This window comes from Rana temporaria, chromosome 5, assembly GCF_905171775.1.
Source record: "Rana temporaria chromosome 5, aRanTem1.1, whole genome shotgun sequence".
In the NCBI taxonomy this organism is placed as follows: Eukaryota; Metazoa; Chordata; class Amphibia; order Anura; family Ranidae; genus Rana; species Rana temporaria.
Window position 1 is genome coordinate 324,176,943 of NC_053493.1, and position 26,115 is coordinate 324,203,057.

The 26,115-nt window shown below is 46.7% G+C and overlaps 1 protein-coding gene across 1 annotated transcript; it reads right to left on the reverse strand.

The window, feature by feature from the left end:
- Positions 1–4,468: 4,468 nt before the first annotated feature.
- On the reverse strand, positions 4,469–11,073 carry BPNT2 (3'(2'), 5'-bisphosphate nucleotidase 2; the record flags this gene model as incomplete). The annotated part of the gene is given in 2 exon segments (XM_040354236.1): positions 4,469–4,631; positions 10,532–11,073. Coding segments are annotated over 2 exon segments (532 nt in total), but the record flags the coding sequence as incomplete, so codon positions are not given.
- Positions 11,074–26,115: the final 15,042 nt, after the last annotated feature.

The following is a 26,115-nucleotide window of genomic DNA, read 5'->3' on the forward strand; positions in this document are numbered from 1 at the left end:
TCTACATCTTTAATTCTGGAGTAAAGGTCGGATAGAGATGTGGGGGTTTCGTTGTTTCCAGTAAAGGGATACTAGACATCTGGCTGCTGTTAAAATTTGTGTGGCCAACTTTTTAGCTAGTGTGGATAGTTTAGGAGGGGGGAGGCCCAGTAAAAAGAACTTAGGGGAGAGAGGGATATCTACCTCGAATAGCCAGTGAAGCAGCCCCCGGACTGAGTGCCAATAGGGTTGGAGGAGTGGACAGCTCCAGTAAACATGGAGTAGCGTGCCCCGGTCCTGGAGACATCTCCAGCAGCGATCCGAGGCCGACGGAAAGATAGCATAGTAATATCACTCTTATCGATAAGAACAGCTTATTTAAAAACTGCATTTTGGATTTACTCTCCATCTTTGTGTAATATTAAAATTAGTTTGGTGATCCGAATCATTTAAAAAAAAGTGACAATTACAGGCGATCTCCGGGTTACAAACATCCGACTTACAAACGGAGGGAGACAACAGGAAGTGAGAGGAAATCTACCGCCAGGAAGGGAAATTCTCTCCTGTAAAAAAAGTTACCATGGGAAAAAGGTGCCTCCACAAACTTTAATCACCAATCTTTGTTTTCATTTCAACTACACAAAATTTTCAAAATCCAATTGCTATTGGGACAGAAAGTTAGGAGAAATCTTCTGAAGAGGGACAAAGGCAGCAAAATAAATGTTACAGGGGTGATAACCCTTCCCTATGCTATCCAAGAAGCTTAAAAATATTTTTTTGGGCTGGAGCTACACAAAGAAAAGAAAGTACCTGTTCCGACTTGCATACAAATTCAACTTAAAGGGTTAATAAAGGAATTATTATTTTTTTCTTTAAAGGGTCACTAAAGGGAAAAACATTTTGTTGCTGAAATGACTGTTTACAGGGTATAGAGACATAAAAGTTAACCGATTCCTTTTACAAATTATTACAAATAGATAAAAATCAATCATATAATGTGCCTGCAGTTTAGTTTCACTTCTAAACTGTTTTCATGTTCCTGTGAACTAGAGAGACACACAGAACAAAAACAAACAAATCCAGGGCAGTGTTTTGTTTTTAAAATGAATCTGATTGGTTCTGTTAAGTTTTAGACACACAGTAATGACAGCTTAGACCATCGTGAAAAGCTCCCAGTACGATGGTTATAAGGAGCCAGGCAACCAGGAAGTGTGGAGATCACAGCAGAATTACAGCCACTTCAAAGCAAAAACTAACAATGAGGACATGAAACCAGTACTGCAGTAAGGTAAAGGAAGCTATTTAGCTAAAAAAAATGATTCCTTTAGTGATCCTTTAAAACAACAAACATGTCATACTTACCTCCACTGTGCAGTTCGTTTTGCACAGAGTGGCCCCGATCCACGTCTTCTGGGGTCCCTCGGCGGCTGTCTCTGGTCCTCCCCGCAAGAGCTCGCATGGTGAAGAGTCCTTGCGGGCGGGCTCCTGTGATACAGCGAGTGGCCATAGCCGCTCACTGTATCACTCGGCCCCGCCCTCTCGGCGCGCCGTGTCACTGGATGTGATTGACAGCAGCGCCAGCCAATGGCTGCACTGCTCTCAATCCATCCGCTCTAGCCAATCAGCGGCCAGGCTGAGCTGCGAAGAGGATCTCAGGACCGAGCGCGGGACTTTCGAGGGGTCAGGTAAGTAAAACGGGGGCTCGGGGGGGGGGGGGGGGGGGGGGGGCGTCATCAGATGTTTTTTCACCTTAATGCATAGATTGCATTAACCCCTTAACGCCCGCCGCACGACTATATACGTCCACAGAATGGCACGTACAGGCAGAAGGGCGTATATATACGTCCTTGCCTTCTAGCGGGTGGGGGGTCCGATCGGGACCCCCTCCGCTGCGGGCGGATTCCCTCAGGGAGCGATCCGGGACGGTGCGGCTATTCGTTTATAGCCGCTCTGTCGCGATCGCTCCCCGGAGCTGAAGAACGGGGAGAGCCGTATGTAAACACGGCTTCCCCGTGGCGGCGTATCGATCAAGTGATCCTTTTTATAAGGGAGACTCGATCGATGACGTCAGTCCTACAGCCACACCCCCCTACAGTTGTAAACACACACTAAGTGAACACTAACTCCTACAGCGCCCCCTTGTGGTTAACTCCCAAACTGCAACTGTCATTTTCACAATAAACAATGCAATTTAAATGCATTTTTTGCTGTGAAAATGACAATGGTCCCAAAAATGTGTCAAAATTGTCTGAAGTGTCCGCCATAATGTCGTAGTCACGAAAAAAAAAAAAATCGCTGATCGCCGCCAATAGTAGTAAACATTTTTTTTTTTTATAAAAATGCAATAAAACTATCCCCTATTTTGTAAACGCTATAAATTTTGCGCAAACCAATCGATAAACGCTTATTGCGATTTTTTTTTACCAAAAATAGGTAGAAGAATACGTATCGGCTTAAACTGAGGAAAAAAATAATTTTTATATATGTTTTTGGGGGATATTTATTACAGCAAAAAGTAAAAAAATATTGCATTTTTTTCAAAATTGTCGCTGTATTTTTGTTTATAGCGCAAAAAATAAAAACCGCAGAGGTGATCAAATACCACCAAAAGAAAGCTCTATTTGTGGGGAAAAAAGGACGCCAATTTTGTTTGGGAGCCACGTCGCACGACCGCGCAATTGTCTGTTAAAGCGACGCAGTGCCGAATCGCAAAACCTGGCCTGGGCATTTAGCTGCCTAAGGTCCGGGGCTTAAGTGGTTAAGGTGAAACATTTTTTTCCTTTACAACTCCTTTAAAGCGGAGCTCCAGTCTCCTTGTCAGTTTTCTCCAAAAAGAACCCCCGTTATTCTCTTTTTTTGGCATAATACAAATAGGATACTGGTATAAGTGTATTGCTTCTTATTAGTTACAATTAGGATGTTTATCACATCATAACGGCAGGTGTGGGCATCGGAAGCCCGCTCCTACTTTCTTCCGGGACTCTGTGCGACTGGTTACCCAGCATGCACGTCACGATGTTGCACCTGCGCAGTAAGGATGCAGCGCGGCACACTGGTGTTTACAGGTTGCTATAACAATGGCGGCAGAAGTTCCCGCCCCATTGCGATGGCAACCCGTCAATCAAGACTGAATTCAAAAAGACTCCTGGGATAGATGAAGCAGACATCCCAGCAGTCCTAGCAAATGCCTAATGCCGATGAGGCGGCAAGGCCCGGAAGTGCAGACTATAAAAAGAAAAACAAAGTACTGTATTTATTGGCGTATAACACTCACTTTTTTACCCTGAAAATAGAGGGTAAACTGTGCCTGTGTGTTATAGGCAGGGGGCTGTGGAAAGTTTTTTCCTGAAAATTCCCTCTTAACCTGCCTGGTGGTATCCCCGAGCGTGACTCGTGGATTTTCAATGCTAGGATCGGTATCCCCGAGTCACGCTGGGGGTAGATGTGCAGAGCGTGCAGCGGCGCGGCTTACCACGCAGCATCCACAGACAAGTTACTTACCTTGCAGCATCCCCGCTGTGTGAGCGAGCGGGACCTCGCTCGATTCACACAGTGTCCCAGTGTGCCGCCGATTTCCGTTCCCTGCGACGTTACGACGCACGGGAGCGGAGATCGGCGCCAAATTCAAAGTAAACAAACACAATACATACAGTATACTGTAATCTTATAGATTACAGTACTGTATGTAAAAAATACACACCCCCCTTGTCCCTAGTGGTCTGCCCAGTGCCCTGCATGTACTTTTATATAATAAAAACTGTTCTTTCTCCCTGCAAACTGTATATTGTCCAAAAGTGTCCCTTTATGTCAAAAATGGTTTTAGATCAGCTAGAAAACAGCGATAATAAATTATAATCACTTGCAGAATTGTGCGATAGCGATTTGTGGGGAAATACGTCATAAAAAAATAAAATAATGACAGCGACAATTCTGCAACTGAGCAAATTTCAGTGATTTTGAGTTGATTACATTATTGAATCATTTTTATTATAATTATATTATTTGTTATAATTATTTATTATATTATAATTTATAATTGTTTTAAAAAAAAAAAAATCATACCCGGGATGCCTACAAGACTCTTGTTTGGTCAGATTTAAGTGAGTTATTCCTAAAAATTACAGACCTACAGTATAAAACGCCAAATTTCCTTGCAAAATAATTGTACCGCTTTTGGTACGTAATTCCAGACGGAATCATACCGCCAGGGAGGTTAAAGTTAGGGTGCGTGTTATACGCCGATAAATACGGTATCTAGAAAAATAATAATTGTCATTACAGACTGTTCTACAGGTGGGCTTTGGGTTTCAAGGAAGTTGAAGAAATGGGTGGAACTCCGCTTTAACAACAAACCTTATCTTGTTTGTAACCCGGGGACTGTCTGTATGCAAAAAAATAAAAATAAACCAGTAAAGGGGCAAATACTTTTTCCCAGCGCTGTAGATGGAAGTGGAATATCCTACATGTTATCAGCTGATGACTTGTATACCTGTATACTCATGTGTTGCATCCAGTGGATCTATCCATACAGTAATACTTTCTGTGGGAACTAATTTTGCATTCTGGATTTTGTCTTTAATATCATCTGGCATTTTCCGATCCCAGCTGATCGACTCCTTATCAGCTTCCTCAAGATGCTCTTCAGTATTCACCTGAAACAAAGTAGAACGTTTGAATAACTCTTCTCAGTATAAAATGTTCACACAGACAGTGGTTCTGTATCACGATGTGTCCAAGATTTGTGCCCTACCATAACAGCTTAGCTCACCACAAGAACAGAGCGCTATTGGACCAATAAAAACCCCGATCACATCCACTGGAAAGGTTCAACAGAAGCTGGGAGGATGTCCTATTTTAAAGCCAAACTCTAGCTTTGCAATCACTTTAGTAGTTTGGGCCGAGCCGGGTTGCTGTCAGAGATCGACCAATGTGGGTTTTTCTCTGGCCGATATTTAGAAATTGCGGAGGCCGATATATCATGCCGATTTTTTTTTTTCTAGTTCAGCATTCAGAGCATTTATTGGTGTTACCCTTTTATTTCCTCTTTAATAGTCTAGTTTTGAAATTTACCTTAAACCAGGGGTTGACAAATTTGCTTGGAATCTAGGAGCCAGCTAAAAAAGTTAGGAGCCAGAAAACGCACCCCGTCCCGACGAGCTTGCGCACAGAATCGAACACATACGTGAGCAGCGCCCGCATATGTAAACGGTGTTCAAACCACACATGTAATGTATTGCCGCGATTGGTAGAGCGAGAGCAATAATTCTAGCCCTAGACCTCCTCTGTAACTCAAAACATGCAACCTGTAGATTTTTTTAAACGTCGCCTATGAAGATTTTAAAGGGTAAAAGTTTGTCGGCATTCCACGAGCGAACGTTGGGTATGAATTTACTCGCGTAACATTATCTTTCATAATATAAAAAAAAAAAATGGGGATAACTTTACTGTTGTCTTATTTTTTAATTAAAAAAAGTGTAATTTTTTCCCAAAAAAGTGCGCTTGTAAGACCGCTGCGCAAATACGGCATGACAGAAAGTATTGCAACGATCGCCATTTTATTCTCTAGGGTGTTAGGATAAAAAATATATATATATATATATAATGTTTGGGGGTTCTAATTAGAGGGAAGAAGATGGCAGTGAAAAATTACATTAGAATTGCTGTTTAACTTGTAATGCTTAACTTGTAATACCAACGGCCACCACCAGATGGCGACAGCTTACACATCTGGTGGTAATAACTTGTAATACCAACGGCTCACCACCAGATGGCGCCCCCCTTCCAAGCCAAGTCGCCAGGACCCTATTTCTAGTCGCCATGGCGACCTGGCGCCCGGGACTTGTCTAGCCCTGCCTTAAACCCATATTTATGGATTAAAAGGGACACTAAAGGTTCCCGTTTTCTTTAAATAACATGTTATACTTACCTTCACTGTGCAGCTCACTTTGCACACACTGGCCCCTGATCCTGGTCTTCTGGGGTCCCTCGGCGGCTGTCTCTGCTCCTCCCTGCAAGAACCAACCCCCTTCATGGGAGCTCTCTCCCACGGGGGTTAGTTCTTGCGGGTGCGCTCCCGTGATACAGTCGGTGGCTATAGCCGCCGACTGTACCACTCGGCCCCGGCGCGCCACATCATTGATTTGATTGACAGCAGCGGGAGCCAATGGCTGTGCTGCCATCAATCAACCAATGAATGAGCCAAAAACGGCGGCTGGGAAGCCAGTGCGTTCACGGTGTGGGACTTTCGAGGGGTCAGGTAAGTAAATGAGGGGGGGGGGGGGGGCGCTAATCCTCGGATAGAATGCATAAAGGTAAAAAAAACATGTACCTTTATAACCCCTTTAAGTATTTATGGAATTCTTTTTTGAATACATAATAGATTAGATCGTCATTTGGGTCTGGCTGTACCATTTCGCAAATTCGAAAGTCATTTAAATTACATAGTTTAACATTAATGCCGTTAACATCAATGCGTTGCGAATATAAGCTGCAGGGAAAAAAGGGTCCTGTGTGAGTTTGATCCGTGTGCAATTAGAATTCAGCTCTATAGACTGGCATTCCCTGAAATTGCGCTCGTAAATTGCTTCAAAATGCAGCCACAAAAATCGCGGTAAGATCTCGGCAAATTCGCAAAATTGCGGTTAAAAAAAACAAAAAAAAAAACTTGCACGATTTTGAATTCTCAGCAATGTGAACCTAGCCTAAAGGGGAAGTTCCATTCGAATGGCGCTACCCTTTGGGGTGCTTTTGCCAATTTCCCTGTCTCATAACTTGCTTCTGAGCATGCACGTTTTCCACCCCCTCGTTAAAGCGTACACACGACCATTTTTCACGAAAAGAAAAAATAGAGCAGGTTCTACATTTTTAATTGGCATTTTTCTCGTTGATAAAAATGCTCTGGAACCTACACACGACCATTTAAAAAAATTGCGTTTTTCTTGTGATGAAAAAACGGTTGTGTGTACGCGGCATTACAGTATGCGTTAAAAGCAGGGGTTTAGTCTGCACACATTTGCAAATGCATGCATAAGCCACAGAGCCTCGCCAAGGCAGGCACCCTGGTATCTGTGGTCCCCAACACTAATAAGTGACTCCACATGCATTCTGATGAATAGGTGCGACAGCGCTGAAAAATGGCCTGGTCAGCAGGTGCCGTGTAGGCAAGTGGTTAAAGAGCCGTGTGGTCGGCTCTTCATAGAGACCTTGTCATTTGAAGGTGGGTGCCAAGTGGTTAGAGGGTTACTATACCCCTCCCCCCCACCTTTTTGTTTTTTTATAACAAACATGTCATACTTACCTCCACTGTGCATTCTGTTTTGCACAGAGTGGCCCCGAACCTCGTTTTCTGGGGTCTCCTGGCGGCTCTTGCTGCTCCTCCTGGCATCTGTAAACCCCCTAGGAGAGGCACTTACCCAGGGGGTTACTGTGCGGGCACGCTCCATATGACGTTGGCACATGCTGATACAGGGGACATCTCCAAAACCGTGCAGATAGGAGATAACCGGGGGAGCTACAGGCATGCCTCATTCTAGGCTTACGCCCAGGTTCACACTGGGTACGATTTGAGATGCGATTTCACATGTCAAATCGGCGGCAATGGCACCGTCCTAATCGGTGCGACGCCGCATCTGCGGCGCTGCAACGATTTCAAAAAGTATTTCCTGTACTACTTTTTGCGATTTTGGGCCGCGATTTACATTGAACCCTGCACAGATGTCTCTTAAATCGCGGCAAAACCACAGCCGCGAAATCGCGGTAAAAATTGCGATTTTACCGCGATTTTGAATTCGCAGCAGTGTGAACCTAGTCTACATGTAGTAAAAAGTGGATTACAACTGCTTTAAATGAAATTGGCTTCGAGGCATGTCTGCAGCTGTGCATGGCAGCCAATCAGCTTCTAACTTCAGTTTGTTACGTGTTTTTTTCTGCTGGTTGAACTAGACAGACTTGTATTGTCAGCCTATGATTACTCCTCTGTTATATAATGTTTGTATTGCATGGTGTCGCACCTCTTGTGTACACGGCACTGACCTTTCCAGAACAGGGCCGGGTTCCATTAGAAGGCTCAGCACCTGTGTACCCAACTAGGTACCACACTGCCCAACAATGGCCAGAAATATGCCGCTTTTCCAGCAATCTCAAATGACAAACACAGAGGAGGACAACCTATGATGGTTGCTGTCAGCAGTGACACAAAACGGTCTGTGCTATTTTTATCATCTCACTCTTTTGTGATCAGACTGGTTGGACCCGCCCCTCTATGTATGGGCAGTATTAGATCCGGGGGGGGGGCGACCTGTCATTGAAGTGTACAGGGCTCAGCGGCCGCAGCTAGCTGCTCACAGGTGGCAGGATCAACAGATTCCTGCCGCTGTCATCGTACAGTAGAGCCGACATGCTCCCAGTGCCTCCCCTACATATAAGATCAGATCAGACATTGTGCGCACCCCCCACCCCCCCTAAATACAGGATCAGACATTGTGTGCACCCCCCCCCCCTAAATACAGGATCAGACATTGTGCGCACCCCCTCTTCCCCTACATACAGAATAGGATCAGATATTGTGCGCCCCCCCCACATACAGAATCAGACATTGTGCACCACCCCCCCTACATACAGGATCAGACATTGTGCACCCCCCCCCCTACATACTGGATCAGAGATTGTGCACCCCCCCCCCTACATACTGGATCAGACATTGTGCACCCCCCCCCCCCTACATACTGGATCAGACATTGTGCACCCCCCCCCCCTACATACTGGATCAGACATTGTGCACCCCCCCCTACATACAGGATCAGACATTGTGCGCACCCCCCCCCCCTTACATACAGGATCAGACATTGTGCACCCCCCCCTACATACTGGATCAGACATTGTGCACCCCCCCCCCTACATACTGGATCAGACATTGTGCACCCCCCCTACATACAGGATCAGACATTGTGCGCACCCCCCCCCCCACATACAGGATCAGACATTGTGTGCGCACCCCCCCCTACATACAGGATCAGACATTGTGCGCACCCCCCCCCCCCTACATACAGGATCAGACATTGTGCGCACCCCCCCCCTACATACAGGATCAGACATTGTGCACCCCCCCCCCTACATACAGGATCAGACATTGTGCACCCCCCCCTACATACAGGATCAGACATTGTGCACCCCCCCCTACATACAGGATCAGACATTGTGCGCCCCCCCCCCCTACATACAGGATCAGACATTGTGCACCCCCCCTACATACAGGATCAGACATTGTGCACCCCCCCCCCCTACATACAGGATCAGACATTGTGCACCCCCCCCCTACATACAGGATCAGACATTGTGCACCCCCCCCCCTACATACAGGATCAGACATTGTGCACCCCCCCCCCCCCTACATACAGGATCAGACATTGTGCACCCCCCCCCCCTACATACTGGATCAGAGATTGTGCACCCCCCCCCCTACATACAGGATCAGACATTGTGCGCACCCCCCCCTACATACAGGATCAGACATTGTGCACCCCCCCCCCCCTACATACTGGATCAGACATTGTGCACCCCCCCCCTACATACTGGATCAGACATTGTGCACCCCCCCCCTACATACAGGATCAGACATTGTGCGCACCCCCCCCCCCCTACATACAGGATCAGACATTGTGCACCCCCCCCCTACATACTGGATCAGACATTGTGCACCCCCCCCCTACATACTGGATCAGACATTGTGCACCCCCCCTACATACAGGATCAGACATTGTGCGCACCCCCCCCCCTACATACAGGATCAGACATTGTGTGCGCACCCCCCCCTACATACAGGATCAGACATTGTGCGCACCCCCCCCCCTACATACAGGATCAGACATTGTGCGCACCCCCCCCCCCTACATACAGGATCAGACATTGTGCACCCCCCCCCTACATACAGGATCAGACATTGTGCACCCCCCCCCCTACATACAGGATCAGACATTGTGCACCCCCCCCTACATACAGGATCAGACATTGTGCACCCCCCCCCCCTACATACAGGATCAGACATTGTGCACCCCCCCTACATACAGGATCAGACATTGTGCACCCCCCCCCTACATACAGGATCAGACATTGTGCACCCCCCCCCTACATACAGGATCAGACATTGTGCACCCCCCCCCCTACATACAGGATCAGACATTGTGCCCCCCCCCCCCCCTACATACAGGATCAGACATTGTGCACCCCCCCCCCCTACATACAGGATCAGACATTGTGCACCCCCCCCCCCCCCCTACATACAGGATCAGACATTGTGCGCACCCCCCCTACATACAGGATCAGACATTGTGCACCCCCCCCCCTACATACAGGATCAGACATTGTGCACCCCCCCCCCCTACATACAGGATCAGACATTGTGCACCCCCCCCCCTACATACAGGATCAGACATTGTGTACCCCCCCTACATACAGGATCAGACATTGTGCACCCCCCCCCTACATACAGGATCAGACATTGTGCACCCCCCTATACACGGCCAGTCCCTGGTGTGTGTCTCCGGTGTGGACTGACCTGCACCCCGGGGAAGGTGTTCTTGATGAGGCTGGCCATCCTCCGGTTGGAGAGGAGGTCCCCCCGGGTCATCTTGTCATCCGCCCCCTCTCGGGTCTTCCCCTTGGAGTTCTCGTTCAGCTTGTTGCTCTCCCGTACCGTCCTCACCTCCACCCCTCCCAGCTCCGCCGCCTGCACCGCCGCCGCCAGCAGATCCCGCAGATCCACCGTACCGCTCTCTCCTCCTCCGCTACCGGCCCGATCCCCCAATAGGAAGGCCGACAAGCGCCATGTCAGCAGCCCCGAATAGACGTGATAGAGGACACCGAGCCCCAGCAGGCAGAACACCCCGATCCCCAGCGGGGACAGACGGATGCCCATTGGTGCCATATGTGAGCGGAGCACAGGAGTTCAGCAGATCATTCTACACCCCCGGCCACTGCCACCCTACCGACCGCACTACATCCGGGTCACAGGAGGGGGAGGAGCGCCAACCGGGATCACACAGGGAACCTCCATAGACACATGTCTCTGACCTGTCCACCCCGCCCCCTGTCATTGGCCACACCTCCTCCTGTCATTGGTTACACCCCTCCTGTCATTGGTCACTGCCCATTATGGGATACGCTGCTAGAATTTTGTTGGACATTTTTTGTTATAATCAGCAGTGGGGTGACATAATTTATGTGTTTTTTCCAAAATCAAATATTAAAGTAAGACTATAGGCAAAACTTTTTCATTTTGGATAGAGTTATAGAAGGATATTATAACCCCTGTCAGTTTTTTTTTCACTGTCCGTGCCCTATTGGGAGATTTCTCTTCACTTCCTGTCTAGGGTGACCACATTTCCAAACTACCATTCAGGGACACCCTCCCTTCCCAAAAATCAGATTGTGTTCCTCCAGGCATTCCCGGCCAGGACAAGTACTGTCAGTGAGTAAAGTGGTGATGTGGTGGCCTTTTTTGGGGGCATCAGATTGGCCGGGGGGGTGGCTGTGTTCATTTCATTGCGGGACACAGTATTGTCCTGGAATGAAGGTGCCCCGGACAGACCTGTAAAATGCAGGACTGTCCCAGGAAATCCGGGACACGTGGTCACCCTATTCCTGTCCCATAGCCAAACAGGAAGTGAGAGCAAATCCCTGCAAAATAAAGACATTTTTTGGACCCCCCAGGTCACCAAAACTAGTGTCCGCCTTGGAAGGTTTCCCCTCTATTTTCTGGGGACAACCCACAACTTGGGATACAGGTTGAGGCCACATAGAGAGGGTGAATCTCTGTAACGGGGACACAGACAACAATAAAACCTGACAGGGGTTCTAATCTCTCTCCACTCTATTCAAAAATTGCCTTTAACTAGTTAGCGTCCGCCCACCGCAGTTGTACTGCAAGTTGGCTCCCAGTCAATGAACGTCGTACATGTACACGGCGATTCAAGAGCCAACCAGCGGGTCCGGCGGACTCAATGTCCGTCGCCCACCGTGATCACTATAGAAACAGGCAGAATGGGGATCTGTCAGTGTAAACAAAGTCAGGGGAGGAGAGAAATGTCTGTTCCTAGTGATCAGGAACAGCGATCTCTCTCCTCCTCCAGTCAGCCCAGCCGCCATTACTAGTAAAAAAATAAGAATACATATTGGCCTAAGGTGATGAATAAATTCATTTTTTTTTGACATTTTAGATTTTTTTTTATAGCAAAAAAGTAAAAAATATTGTGTTTTTTTTTCTTTTCAAAATTGCCGCTCTTTTTTTATTTTTTATAGCGCAAACAATAAAAAACGCAGAGGTGATCAAATACCACCAAAAGAGAGCTTCTATTTGTGGGGAAAAAAATGACATAAATTTTGTTTTGGTACAGCTGCTCAAGACTGAGCAATTGTCAGTTAAAGCAATGCAGTGCCGTATCTCAAAAAATGGCCTGGTCATTAAAGTGTAAGTTAACCTTTACAGAAAAATCTGTAAGGTGAATCTACACAGGACCCCAACCTCGCCCCCCCCCCCCCTAGTCCCACTGCCCTGCATGGCAACGATCGCCCGTTCTGAGCCCCGGTATTAGAAATCCTCTCAACTTTCTCTCTTCTTCTTCTCTGCTGAGAGGACGGGCTACGCGGGTTATAAATGGTCGGTGCTGCCCATGTGACAGCGTCAACCAATTACAATGCACCTAAACGTACCTCCTGACGGGGTACGTTTATGAGATTAAGCTCTGGGGGATTTCTAAGCCCTAGAGCCATGAGGTAGCTAGACCAGGGCTCAGAACGGGCGATCACCGCAGGTCTGCGGGACTGGGGGCGAGGTGGGGTCCTGTCTAAATTCACCTTACAGATTTTTCTGTAAAGGTGAACTTACCCTTTAACCCCTTTCATACAGGGCATTTTCACCCCCTTCCTGCCCAGACCAATTTTTAGTTTTCAGCGCTGTTGCAGTTTGAATGACAATTGCGTGGTCATGCAACACTGTACCCAAACTAAATCTTTATGTTTTTTTCCCCCCACAAATAGAGCTTTCGTTTGGTGGTATTTTAACCTCTCTGCGTTTTTTATTTTTTGCGCTATAAACAAAAGAAGAGCGACAATTAAAAAAAAAAAAAACAATATTTTTTTATTTAATAAATATCACAATTTTTTAAAAAAAACATTTTTTTCCTCAGTTTAGGCCGATACGTATTCTTCTACATATTTTTGGTAAAAAAAATCACAATAATCGTATATTGATTGGTTTGCGCAAAAGTTATAGCATCTACAAAATAGGTGATAGATTTATGGCATTTAATTTTTTTTACTAGTATTGGCGGCGATTTGCGATTTTTTTACTGTGACCGTGACATTGCGGCGAACACATCGGACACTTTTGACATGTTTTTGGGACTATTCACATTTATACAGCGATTAATGCTATAAATACGCATTAATTACTGTGTAAATGTGACTGGCAGGGAAGGGGTTAACCACTAGGGGGCGTTGAAGGGGTTAATATGTTCCCTAAGGTGTGTTCTAACTGTGGGGGGGAGGGGACTCGCAAGAGGAGGAGACCGATGTGTGTTCCTCTGTACTGGGAACACACATTGGTCTCCTCACCGCTGACAGGAGGTGGATCTGTGTGTTTACACACACAGATCCACACTCCTGCCGTGATTACCGGCAATCGCAGGCACCCGTCGGCAATCGCGGCCGCCGGGCACCCGCGCCGGGTCACGAGCGCTGCCGCGGGGAACACAGGACGTCATATGATGTCCACCCGGATCGGCGAGGGGTTCCTGCCGCCGTCATATGCTTATGACGCGGTATGGAAGCGGTTAAGGGTCAAATTCTTCCGGTCCTTAAAGCGGGGGTTCACCCTTAGAGGGCACTTTTTCCCCTTAGATTCCTGCTCGTTTTCTCTAGGGGAATCGGCTATTTGTTTTAAAATATGTGCAGTACTTACCCGTTTACGAGATGCATCCTCTCCGTCGCTTCCGGGTATGGGCTGCGGGAGCGGGCGTTCCTTCTTGATTGACAGTCTTCCGAGAGGCTTCCGACGGTCGCATCCATCGCGTCACGATTTTCCGAAAGAAGCCGAACGTCGGTGCGCAGGCGCAGTATAGAGCCGCACCGACGTTCGGCTTCTTTCGGCTACGAGTGACGCGATGGATGCGACCGTCGGAAGCCTCTCGGAACTGTCAATCAAGAAGGAACGCCCGCTCCCGAAGACCCATACCCGGAAGCGACGGAAGAAGATGCAGCTCGAAAACGGGTAAGTACTGCTCATATTTTAATACAAATAGCCGATTCCCCTAGACCGAACGAGCAGGAATCTAAGGGGAGAAAATTTTTTTTTTAACAAATGGGTGAACTCCCGCTTTAAGTGGCCAATTAGGCCTCATTTCCACTGGCGTTTTTACAGCCACGTTTCTGAGCGTTTTTTACAGCTTAAAAACGCCTGTCCATGTTATTCTATGGCTTCATTCCCACATAGGCGTTTTTGAGCTGCAAGTGGCATAGACGTTTTTGAGCTGTAAAAAAAACGCGGGACCAGGGCGTTCTGAAGCTCCAGAGTAGAGCTGTAAAAACGCCAGACGTTAAAAAACGCTCAAAAACGCGCAAAAACGCTCAAAAACGCGCAAAAACGCTCAAAAAACGCGACCGCGGCATTTTTAAAGCTGCAGCTCACAAAAAAAAAAAATTTTTTTTTTTTTTTTTTTTTTTTACAAAATAAACATGGACAGGCGTTTTTAAGCTGTAAAAAAGCCTAACAACAGTGGCTGTAAAAACGCCAGTGGAAATGAAGCCTTATACTTTAAAGGCAAATTAAATGTTGAACTCCTTTCTAAGGACATTTGAATGTATTTCAAATTTGCATATGAATGTTCTAAGAATTTTTATTTTTTTTAAATTCTACCCAGCTTGAAGCTGAACTTCACCCTTAGGGTCCTTTTACACGGGTGGTCCACCCGGCGGACTCAGCTTTGCTTAGCGTGGGATTGGTCCACTGATCCCCACTGAGAAGGCGGGTGACAAGTCCATCTCCACTCACTGTGCTAAGACGGACCTGTCACAGTCTCGCTTGCTTCCCTCTATGGCCAGGGCCGGACTTACCATTGGCCTTGACTGGGCTCAAGCCCAGGGGCCCCACCCAATAGGGGGCCCCCTTTAAAAAAAAAAAAAAAAAAAAATTTTTTTTTTTTTTTATTTATTTATTTATTTATTTTTTTTAGGGGTCCGGAGGTCCCCGGGGGCCCCCAGGGCCCTGGACGGCAACCCCCCTTTTTTTTATTTATTTTTTGTAAAAAAATGTTTTTTTTTATATATTTTTTATTTTTATATATATATATATATATATATATATATATATATATATATATATTTTTTTTTTTTATTATTATTATTAAAGGGCCCAGGGGTCTCCAGGGCCCCCGGATGGCAACCCACCTTTTTTATTTTTTTATAAAAAAAATTACATTTTTTTTTTATATATATATATATATATATTTTTTTATTAAAGGGCTCAGAGGTCCCCAGGGCCCCATGTGGCAACCCCCCCTTTTTTATTTTTTTTATAAATGTTTATTTTTTTATTTTTGTTTATTTTTTTATTTTTTATTAAAAGGCCCAGAGGTCCCCAGGGCCCCCGATGGCTACATATATTTATATATATTTGTTTTCTTCTTTATTTCTTCTTTTTTTTGTAAAGGCCCCCCCGCTTCTCAATTTGCGGCAGCCCCCACGCTTCTCAATTTCAGGTGGCAGCACCCCCACCCCCCCTAGGTTCTCTGCTTCAGGGGGCCCATGCCTTAAACTGTGCAAGGGGCCCCAAAATTCCTGATGGCGGCCCTGCGCATACCTCCCAACACGCACGGATTCTGTGGGACTTTCCCGCACAGACAGCTTCTTCCCGCAGTCCCGCAAAAGGGTTAAATTTCCTGCACTGCAAGAGGAGGCAGCACGGAAGCAGGAGGAACCGGAGCGGTGTGTGGAGGACTGTGGCTGCTGAAGGGAAGAAAGCCGACAGCCGGGCTAATGACAGTCTGTGGCCCCGGCTGTTGGCACAGGTGAGAGGCACTCCCCCCTCAACAACTGCAAAATCCCCCCCGCTCAACAACTTTAATGCGCTCCCCCCCGCTCAACAACTTCAATTCGCCCCCCCCCCCCCCGCTCAACAACTTCGATCCCCCCCCAATTCTCGGCTCCAGGGGGCCCCTTCAACACTCAAGCCCAGGGGCCCCCACCACCCTAAGTCCTGCCCTGTCTATGGCGGTCCGTTTTCTACCAATCAGATCTGATCCTATCCGCTAGACGGATGGAAAATAGGATTTACTGTCTGGATTTGGCTGACCGGATCGGATAGCAGCGGGTGTCAGTGGACATGTCACTGCTGACATTCATAGGAGTGAATGGAGGCTCAGGAAAAACTGACAGGCTGACCTAAAAGGAAAGCCAGTGTGAAAGGGCCAAAAGGGGAAGTTCCACTTGTTTGCACCCTCCCTCCTTCCACTGCCACATTTGGCACTTTCTGGGGGGAGGGGGGAACAGTTACCAGGTTTTGACAGGTACCCGCTCCCACTTCAAGTCAGATGCACTGCGGTGATCTGATTCGGAAGTTCGGCCCCCCCCCTCCATCCCCCAAAGTCTTCTGGGACACATTACAGGACCCAGAAGACTAGAGGACTATTCAAAAGGCACAGTGCAGCTCACACATCCGCAGTAGAAAACCATCTGTGAACCCGCAAGGCTTCACTTCCTGTTTCCCTTACTTGAGATGCCGGCGCCTGCACCCAAAGCTGATTGAAGGATTGGCTCAGGGGAGGACAGTGCTGGATCCCTGGACAGGTAAGTGTCCTTATATTAAAAGTCAGCAGCTACTGTATGTAGCACTACTCCCGGAGGAGCTACTGGTTTGTTTTGGGTGGCACATTTACCTCGTGGCTCTTCCGAATTCCTAGGGGTGAATGGTGCATATAGCAGAAGTAAAGGAATGTCTGCAACAAGTGTCTTTTGCTGTGCTCTTTATTACCCAGCCGGGTAAAAACAAATAACTTGTGGTGAGGAAAGTAAAGTTGAAGGAAGAAAGGAGAATAGCAAATTCAGGCGTAGCAATAGGGAAACAGTCCTGCTCCCAAGTGTAACACTTCTCTGCGCCACTCCTGCTTGAGTGGGTATAGCGTACCTGGACAGGCCTCTCTCACTGACCTGGCAGCCAGAGTACTGCTCGAACCTTTGAGGAAAAGTCTCTGCCACAGACCCTCCTTAGAATGAACGTCAGGGAGACACCTCTGCCACAGGCCCTCTCTGATTGCAGTTACGGAGGCAATCCTCCTTAGGTGAATTACGCCTGGATCTCCTTCTTAACGTCGCCCAGGTACCGACTGACAGGTGATCAATCCTTCAGTGTCCGGCTACCTTGATCCCCGGTGGTTTGTCGAAATCCTTTTGGACCGCCAGCCTCTCATTGGTGCTACTCTAACGGACTCCCCACCGAACAGCAATACAGCGTGGGATCCTCAGAGGTGGGAACCCAGTTGCTCACTGGGTCCCCGTCGCTGCTCAAATGTTTCGGACCAACATGGTCCCGGAACCAGGAACACCGCGTGGCACGCACGCCCCGGCCAGGTAGGCCATAATGTTGGGGCGCCGTGATGTGGTAACCCTAAATGTGGGTGCCACACTGGACGAAGAAGACCCAGAACCAATGGCGTCTGCCCCATAAATACCCTCCTCCAGCATGTACAGCGAGGCTCAACCCTCCTGATTGGCTGCTGGGGAAGAGCACCCAAACCTTGACTCCACTGTTGCCATCTACTGCACTGGGGTGGAAAGAACACCCCAGCACAACAGAATGAGCCCACAGCACAGCCAAGCTGAGACAGAGACCCAATTTAAACATTTTAACCAGATCAGAGTTTAACTACACTCTGATCCCCCTCTAAATTCGAAGTAACCAGGCGCTACATGTATTTGTAGCTGCTGACTTTTAATATTTGGGAGGAGCCTGGAGCTACTCTTTAAAGCTCAATTCACACGTGTGCGATTTGTCATGCGACTTTGGACATCAAATTTTTTTGCTATTAAAAAAAAAAAAATAGAAAATTTAAAATACCATTTTTTACTTTTGTTATTAAACATATCTAATAAGAAATTTAAAAAGTTTAATTTCTTCATGACCTTCTGCTACATGTCTTATATCCCAATAAGTGTATATTGATTGGTTTGCGTGAAAGTTATAGCGTCTATAAACTATGGGATACGTATGTACTGGAATTTTTTTTTTCTTTATACAAGCAATGGTGGTGATCACTGACTAACTGACACTAACATCTCCAGTGACACTAATACAGTGATCAATGCTAATTCTATACACTGTCACTGTACTAATGACACTGGCTGTACTAATGCCACCCACAGTTTTCGGACGACAACAGATTTGTGTGTGACTATCTTGGTTACTTGGGGAGCCACATCCTGGTCTGAATAATGTGTCCAGGTTTCAGTTCGCCTGAAACCCGGACACATGATTCAAAACCTGGACTGTCCAAGTGATTACTGGACAGGTGGCAACCCTAGCCACACCCAAATCCCTTGCCCCCTATTTTCTTTGCTTACATGCCCAGAAGCCAGCTGTCCCTTCCGGGTTGTTGCAGTTGGCCTCTGGATGGCACAGAATGTACAAGAATTAGAAAGTGTCAGCCAGCTACCGGATGACATGCCATGGCACATGTCCAGGACGAGTTATCATCGGGTGGAGGGGCACTGGCATGTTGGATGGAAACTGGAGAATTTCAAGGACTTTACACAGATACATCAGTGGATACAATTTGAAATGTCAAGTGACTGATTTAGTTACATTTCTCTTTTCATGTGTGAAGATCACGGATTGATACAGCCAGGGCAGGACTTAGGGTGGTGGGGGCCCCTGGGCTTGAGTGTTGAAGGGGCCCCCTGGAGCCGAGAATTGGGGGGGGATCGAAGTTGTTGAGCGGGGGGGGGGGGCGAATTGAAGTTGTTGAGCGGGGGGGAGCGCATTAAAGTTGTTGAGCGGGGGGGGATTTTGCAGTTGTTGAGGGGGGGAGTGCCTCTCACCTGTGCCAACAGCCGGGGCCACAGACTGTCATTAGCCCGGCTCTCGGCTTTCTTCCCTTCAGCAGCCACAGTCCTCCACACACCACTCCGGTTCCTCCTGCTTCCGTGCTGCCTCCACTTGCAGTGCGGGAAAATTAACCCTTTTGCGGGACTGCGGGAAGAAGCTGTCTGTGCGGGAAAGTCCCACAGAATCCGTGCGTGTTGGGAGGTATGCGCAGGGCCGCCATCAGGAATTTTGGGGCCCCTTGCACAGCTTAAGGCATGGGCCCCCTGAAGCAGAGAACCTAGGGGGGGTGGGGGTGCTGCCGCCTGAAATTGAGAAGCGTGGGGGCTGCCGCAAATTGAGAAGCGGGGGGGCCTTTACAAAAAAAAGAAGAAATAAAGAAGAAAACAAATATATATAAATATATGTAGCCATCCGGGGCACTGGGGACCTCTGGGCCTTTTAATAAAAAGAAAAAATAAACCTCTGGGCCCTTTAATAATAATAAAAAAAAACATTTATAAAAAATACATAAAAAAAGGGAGGTTGCCAAACCCGGGGGCCCTGGGGACCTCTGGGCCCCTGGGAACCTCTGGGCCTTTTAATAAAAAATAAAAAAATAAACAAAAATAAAAAAATAAACATTTATAAAAAAAATAAAAAAGGGGGGGTTGCCACATGGGGCCCTGGGGACCTCTGAGCCCTTTAATAAAAAAAAATATATATATATATAAAAAAAAAATGTAATTTTTTTATAAAAAAATAAAAAAGGTGGGTTGCCATCCGGGGGCCCTGGAGACCCCTGGGCCCTTTAATAATAATAATAAAATATATATATATATATACATATATATATATTATATATATATAAAAATAAAAAATATATAAAAAAAACATTTTTTTACAAAAAATAAATAAAAAAAAGGGGGGTTGCCGTCCGGGGTCCTGGGGGCCTCCGGGCCCCTGGGGACCTCCGGACCCCTTAAAAAAAAAAAAAAAAAAAATTTTTTTTTTTTTTTTTTTTTTTTTTTTAAAGGGGGCCCCCTATTGGGTGGGGCCCCTGGGCTTGAGCCCAGTCAAGGCCAATGGTAAGTCTGGCCCTGGATACAGCGGTGGACACAGTTCTTGCACTGTGATCCCTTTCACACCGGGGCGGTTTGCAGGCGCTATTGCACTAAAAATAGCGCCTGCAAACCGACCTGAAACAGCGGCAGCTGTTTCTCCAGTGTGAAAGCCAGAGTGGTGGAGGAGCGGTAAACACACCGCTCCTTCACCGCTCCAAAGATACGGCTAGCAGGACTTTTGGAGCGGTCCTGCTAGCGCATCGATCCAGTGTGAAAGCCGGGCTTTCACACTGGATCGGTGCGCTAGCAGGACCATTCAAAAGTCCTGCTAGCCGCATCTTTGGAAAGGTGAAGGAGCGGTGTGTTTACCGCTCCTCCACCGCTCCTTCCCATTGAAAGCAATAGGAAATCGCGGCTATACCGCCGGCCATTGCAGGTGGTATTAACCCTTTTTTGGCCACTAGCGGGGGGGATAAAACCGCACCGCTAGCGGTCGAATACCGCCGCAATCCTGACGGTAAAGCGACTCTAAAAATAGCGGTGCTTTACCGCCACTGCACCTCCCACCCCAGTGTGAAAGGGGCCTGTGTGTTTTGAATGGATATGTTTTTACCTGACGGTCTTCACAGGTTTGCATGTTGTTAGATTTATATGTTTATTGACGTGGAGATTTAAATAGGTTAAACTTGTAGTGAGCTAGGAGTGCTGCATTGTTCACATTTTTGGTTTGATACCAAATACGTCAAGCCTCTAAATTATGGAACAGAGAATCTTCGGATCGGCAGCACACCCACACAGAGAGTAAAGTAGAAAGTCTTGCTCGGGCCAAACTGTTCGCCCATGCCTACTTGTGAACTGAACAAAATGGCTGCTACACACATAGCTAGCTGTGGGCCCAGTATGCATGACCATTACAGGTACCAGTTCACGATAAGGATTTTGGGGAACTGTAGAAAGTGCAGAGAAGGGCAACCAAACTGATAAGAGGCATGGAGGAGCTCAGCTATGAGGAAAGATTAGAAGAACTTAGGGCCAGATTCTCAGAAGAGTTACGCCGGTGTATCTACTGATACACCGGCGTAATTCGAATTTCCCGCCGGCGTATCATTATTTTGTATTCACAAAACAAGATACACCGGAATTAGGCTAGGATCCGACTGGTGTAAATCACTTACACCGTCGGATCCTAAATGCAATACAATGCCGACCGCTAGGTGGCGTTTACGTTCAGGTCTCATTTGTTTATGCAAATGAGCCTGATACGCCGATTCCCGAACGAATTTGCATCGCGTAGCCGTCGCTTACGTCATTTCCGTAAGCGTAAGGTTACCCCTGCTATATGAGGGGTAACCTTACGCCAGTCCGCCGTATGCCATGTTAAGTATGGCGTCGGGTCCGCGTCGGCTTTTTCCGTCGGTTACGTCGTTTTCCTAAGTCGTCCGCGAATACGACTTTACGTCAATGACGCCCATGTCGGCGTCATTGACGTTTTCCGTCGAGAACTGAAGCATGCGCACTGGGCTATTTTAAGCCCGGCGCATGCGCAGTTCGATCGGCACGGGGGCGCGCTTAATTTAAATACAAGCCGCTCCCTTGGAATTACGCGGGGATACGCCGGGCCAATTACACTACGCCGCCGCAAATTGCGGAGCAAGTGTTTGGGGAATACAGCACTTGCTCCTGTAAGTTGTGGCGGCGTAGTGTAAATAGCTTACGCGATGCCGCCGCAGGATCTACCAGAATCTGGCCCTTAATTTATTGTCTCTTGAGAAGAGATTAAGGCGGGGGGATATGATCAACATGTATAAATACATATGTGGTCCATATAGTGAAGTTGGTGTTGAAATTTTTACTTTAACCACTTAAGACCCGGACCATTATGCATGTTAAGGACCTTGCCCCTTTTTGCGATTCCGCACTGCGTCGCTTTAACTGACAATGACGCGGTTGTGCGATGGGGCTCCCAAACAAAATTGGCGTCCTTTTTTCCACAAATAGAGCTTTCTTTTGGTAGCATTTGATCACCTGTGCGGTTTTTATTTTTTGCGCTATAAACAAAAATAGAGCGACAATTTTGAAAAAAATTCAATATTTTTTAAATTTTGCTATAATAAATATCCCCCAAAAAAATATATAAAACATTTTTTGTCCCTCAGTTTAGGCCGATACGTATTCTTCTACTTATTTTTGTTAAAAAAAATCGCAATAAGCGTTTATTAATTGGTTTGCGCAAAAGTTATAGCGTTTACAAAATAGGAGATAGTTTTATGGCATTTTTATTAATAATTTTTTTACTAGCAATGGCGGCGATTTTTTTTTTCGTGACTGCGATATTATGGCGGACACATCGGACACTTTTGACACATTTTTGGGACCATTGTCATTTTCACAACGAAAAGTGCTATAAAAATGCACTGATTACTGTGAAAATTACAATGGCAATGAAGGGGTTGACCACTAGGCGGCGCTAAGGGGTTAAGTGTGCCCTAAGGGAGTGATTCTTACTGTAGAGGGGGGGTGGCTGTAGGCATGACGTCACTGATCGTCGTTCCCTATATCAGGGAACAGACGATAAGTGTCACTGCCACACAGAAGAACGGGGAAGGTGTGTTTGTTCTTCAGCTCCTGTGACCCGATCGCGGGACACCAGCGGTGATCGGGACCGCGGGTCCCGCGGGCGCAGTCACAGAGCTTCGGACCGGGTCTTAAAGGCGACGTACAGGTACGTGCCTGTGCCCAGCCGTGCCATTCTGCCGACATATATATATGTGCAGGAGGCGGTCCTTAAGTGGTTAAACTGGTTGTAAAGCGTCACTTTAAAAAAAAATAACAAACATGTCATACTTACCTCCACTGTGCAGCTAGTTTTGCGCAGAGTGGCATCGATCCACGTCTTCCGGGGTCCCTCAGCGGCTGTCTCGGCACCTTCCTCGCAACAGCTAACCCCCTCTGGGAAGTGCTCTCCCAAGGGGGTTAGCTTGCGGGCGCACTCCCGAATCCTGTATCCGGCGTCCATAAGCCGCCGACTACAGGATTTGGCCCCTGGCCCCGCCCCCTGCCTTTGCGTCATTGGAGTTGATTGACAGCAGCGTGAGGCAATGGCTGCGCTGCTATCAATCTATCCAATGAAGAGCCGAGAAGACCATGCCGACATCAAGCGCGTTCTCGACACGGGACTTTTGATTGGTGGTTTAGGTAAGTAAACGGGGGGGGGGGGTGCTGGGGGGCCTGCAGTCATCGAATGTTTTTTCACCTCAATGCATAGGATGCATTAAGGTGAAAAAACAAGAACATTTACAACCCCTTTAACCAGTTGCCGACTACCGCACGGCAAAATACGTAGACAGAATAGAACCTGTACGTCCCTGCCTCCCGGTGCCTGTAGCGGTCGGTATCACTTAAGGAGCGATCCGTGATGAGGGGGCGGCCATCAATTTGTGGCCACCCCCTCACGATCACTACTGGCGAATCAGATGCTTCTTTTGTCTGTGAATTGTAAACACAGACAGAGGAAGTGATGTCACTCTCCTCGAGGCGGTCTTTTTGTCCGGAGCTCGAGAAGAGAAGACATCAATAGTAAGTTGCACCAACACTACACTGACACCAGTACACGTAGGCACACAAACCACCCCCCCCCCCCCCCCCCGATCACGCCCTGCACCCCCAGTCACAGTGTTACTGATTGCAGTGCTCATTTTTTTACTGATCACTGCATTTAGTGTCATTTGTGACTGCAAAAAAGTGTCAGGAAAATTAGTGTTAGGTCCCTTTAGGTCCAGGGTACACCCTACCCCCCCCCCCTAATAAAGGTTTAACCCTTTGATCACCCCCCAGGTAACCCTTTCACCCCCTGTCGCCAGTGTCACTAAACAATCTTTTCTGATCGCCGTATTAGTGTCGCTGGTGACGCTAGGTAGCCAGTTAGTTATTTAGGTTCACCGTCAGGTTTTTATAGCGTCAGGTACACCCATATATTACCTAATAAAGGTTTTAACCCCCTGATTGCCCCCTAGTTAACCCTTTCACCAGTGATCACTGTATAAGTGTTATGCGGCGTACACACAACCGTTTTTAATGTCATGGAATAAAAAGTTTTTCTCAACGTGATTCTTGTCAAGCCTGCCTTTCATACACACAATCATGAAAAAAAAATGCTCTAGCAAAGCGCGGTGACGTACAACACATATGACGGCACTATAAAGGGGAAGTTCCATTCGGATGACTCCACCCTTTGGGCTGCTTTTGCTGATTTTGTGTTAGTAAAAGACGATTCGCGCTTTTCAGTCTGTTACAGCGTGATGAATGTGCTTACTCCATTACAAACGCTAGTTTTCCCAGAACTATCGCTCCCGTCTCATAGTTTGCTTCTGAGCATGAGCGTTCTTTTCTCAAGTCGTTAAAGCCCACACGACCATTTTTTACGACGTTAAAAACGACAATGTTAAAAACGTTGTGAAAAATTTGAGCATGTTCTAAATTTTTAATGCCCATTTTTTACATTGTGAAAAATGCTCTGGAGCCTACACACGATCGTTTTTAATGACATTAAAAAAACGTCATTTTTTACAACCCGAAAAACGGTCGTGTGTACGCGGCATTACAGTTACAAAAAAAAGACTTTGAATGGGTATACCAGAATGATGCCTGAGGGTTTAGATATCATCTTAGTATAATTCTTTTCAGTGGTCGGCTTTAATTTAAAAGCAATCCTTGTGGCTAATTAGCCTCTAGACTGCTTTTACTACTGTAAAACTTTTATCCCAAAAGGAAATGTTTGCTGTAACTGCTTATAAAGCATTCGCTGGAGTTCAGCTTTAATTTAATGGTAGTCAAGTCCATCTAAATGTACTGCTGTTCAAAGGTGTCTGCTTTACTACTTCATCCAGAATGCTGACGCCCAAGACTGGAAGTGTGTTACTAGGTGAAATGAAGGAAAAAAACTACTAAAAAAGAAAACGAATGCAGATGCACATTTAAGGATTGGTAAACTGCAATATTTTTTTTGTTTTGGGGGGGGGGGGGTATTATTCCATTTTTAGCAGAAGGCTGGATGCAGAGCAGGTCTGGTTAAAACAGAATTTCCATCTTCCTTGAATACCCTACCTGGATCCACCGCTGCACCTTGCCCCTGGCTCCTCCACTTCCTGATATAAACATCACTGGTCCTGGGGGTGGGGGGGGGCACAAATTACTAACACAATCTGTGATTGATAGATTTTCATGGCATTGTTCTTTCTATTGTGTGATGGCAGATCCTTATTTAACAAACAAATTCCTATTTAGTTGCTCTAAGCAAATGTGAATGATTTTCTGTTCTTTCAGAATCTGAAGGTTCATTTGTAAAATCCATAATCCCATGAAATTAAAAAGTTATGTTTATTTTAACAAGAAGTAACGTTTTTCACCCTTTGCATTTGCAATAACAAGATTTGTTCTGGTCCATTTATTGTATTATTTTTACAGGCTCCATCACTGTTCTCAAAAAGGGAGAGGGACAAGCGCCGCCTAAATGTAGAAAGTTAAAAGCAGCTTTATTGGACTAAAAAATAGGAATAGGTAAGAATCAGTAAGAGTAAGGGAGGACTATATCAAAATATTGCCATACATACTGTAATTTTCTTTTCCTGGTGCCCATCCATGGCAGCATGCCTATAACAAGCTCTGCCTTGGCTCCTCCCTCAGGACCAGTGAATATTATAAAAGAATAGGGTTAGAGCCCCCCCCCCCCCCCAGCATTCTCCGTAACATAGAATACCAAGGGTGGGATTGTATGCCGCCATGGATGGGCACAAGGAAAACAAAATTACAGTAAGTATGGCACAATTTTCTGTCTTCCTGGTGCCTCCATGGCAGCTTACCCATGACAAATTTAAAGTGGGGGTTCACCCAAAAATCTATTTTTAACATTACATTCAGCCAAGTTGTCCTAATGACAATCGGCTGTTATTTTTTTTTTCGTACATACCGTATTTCACCGCCGCTTCCGGGTATGTCTTCTCTGGGACT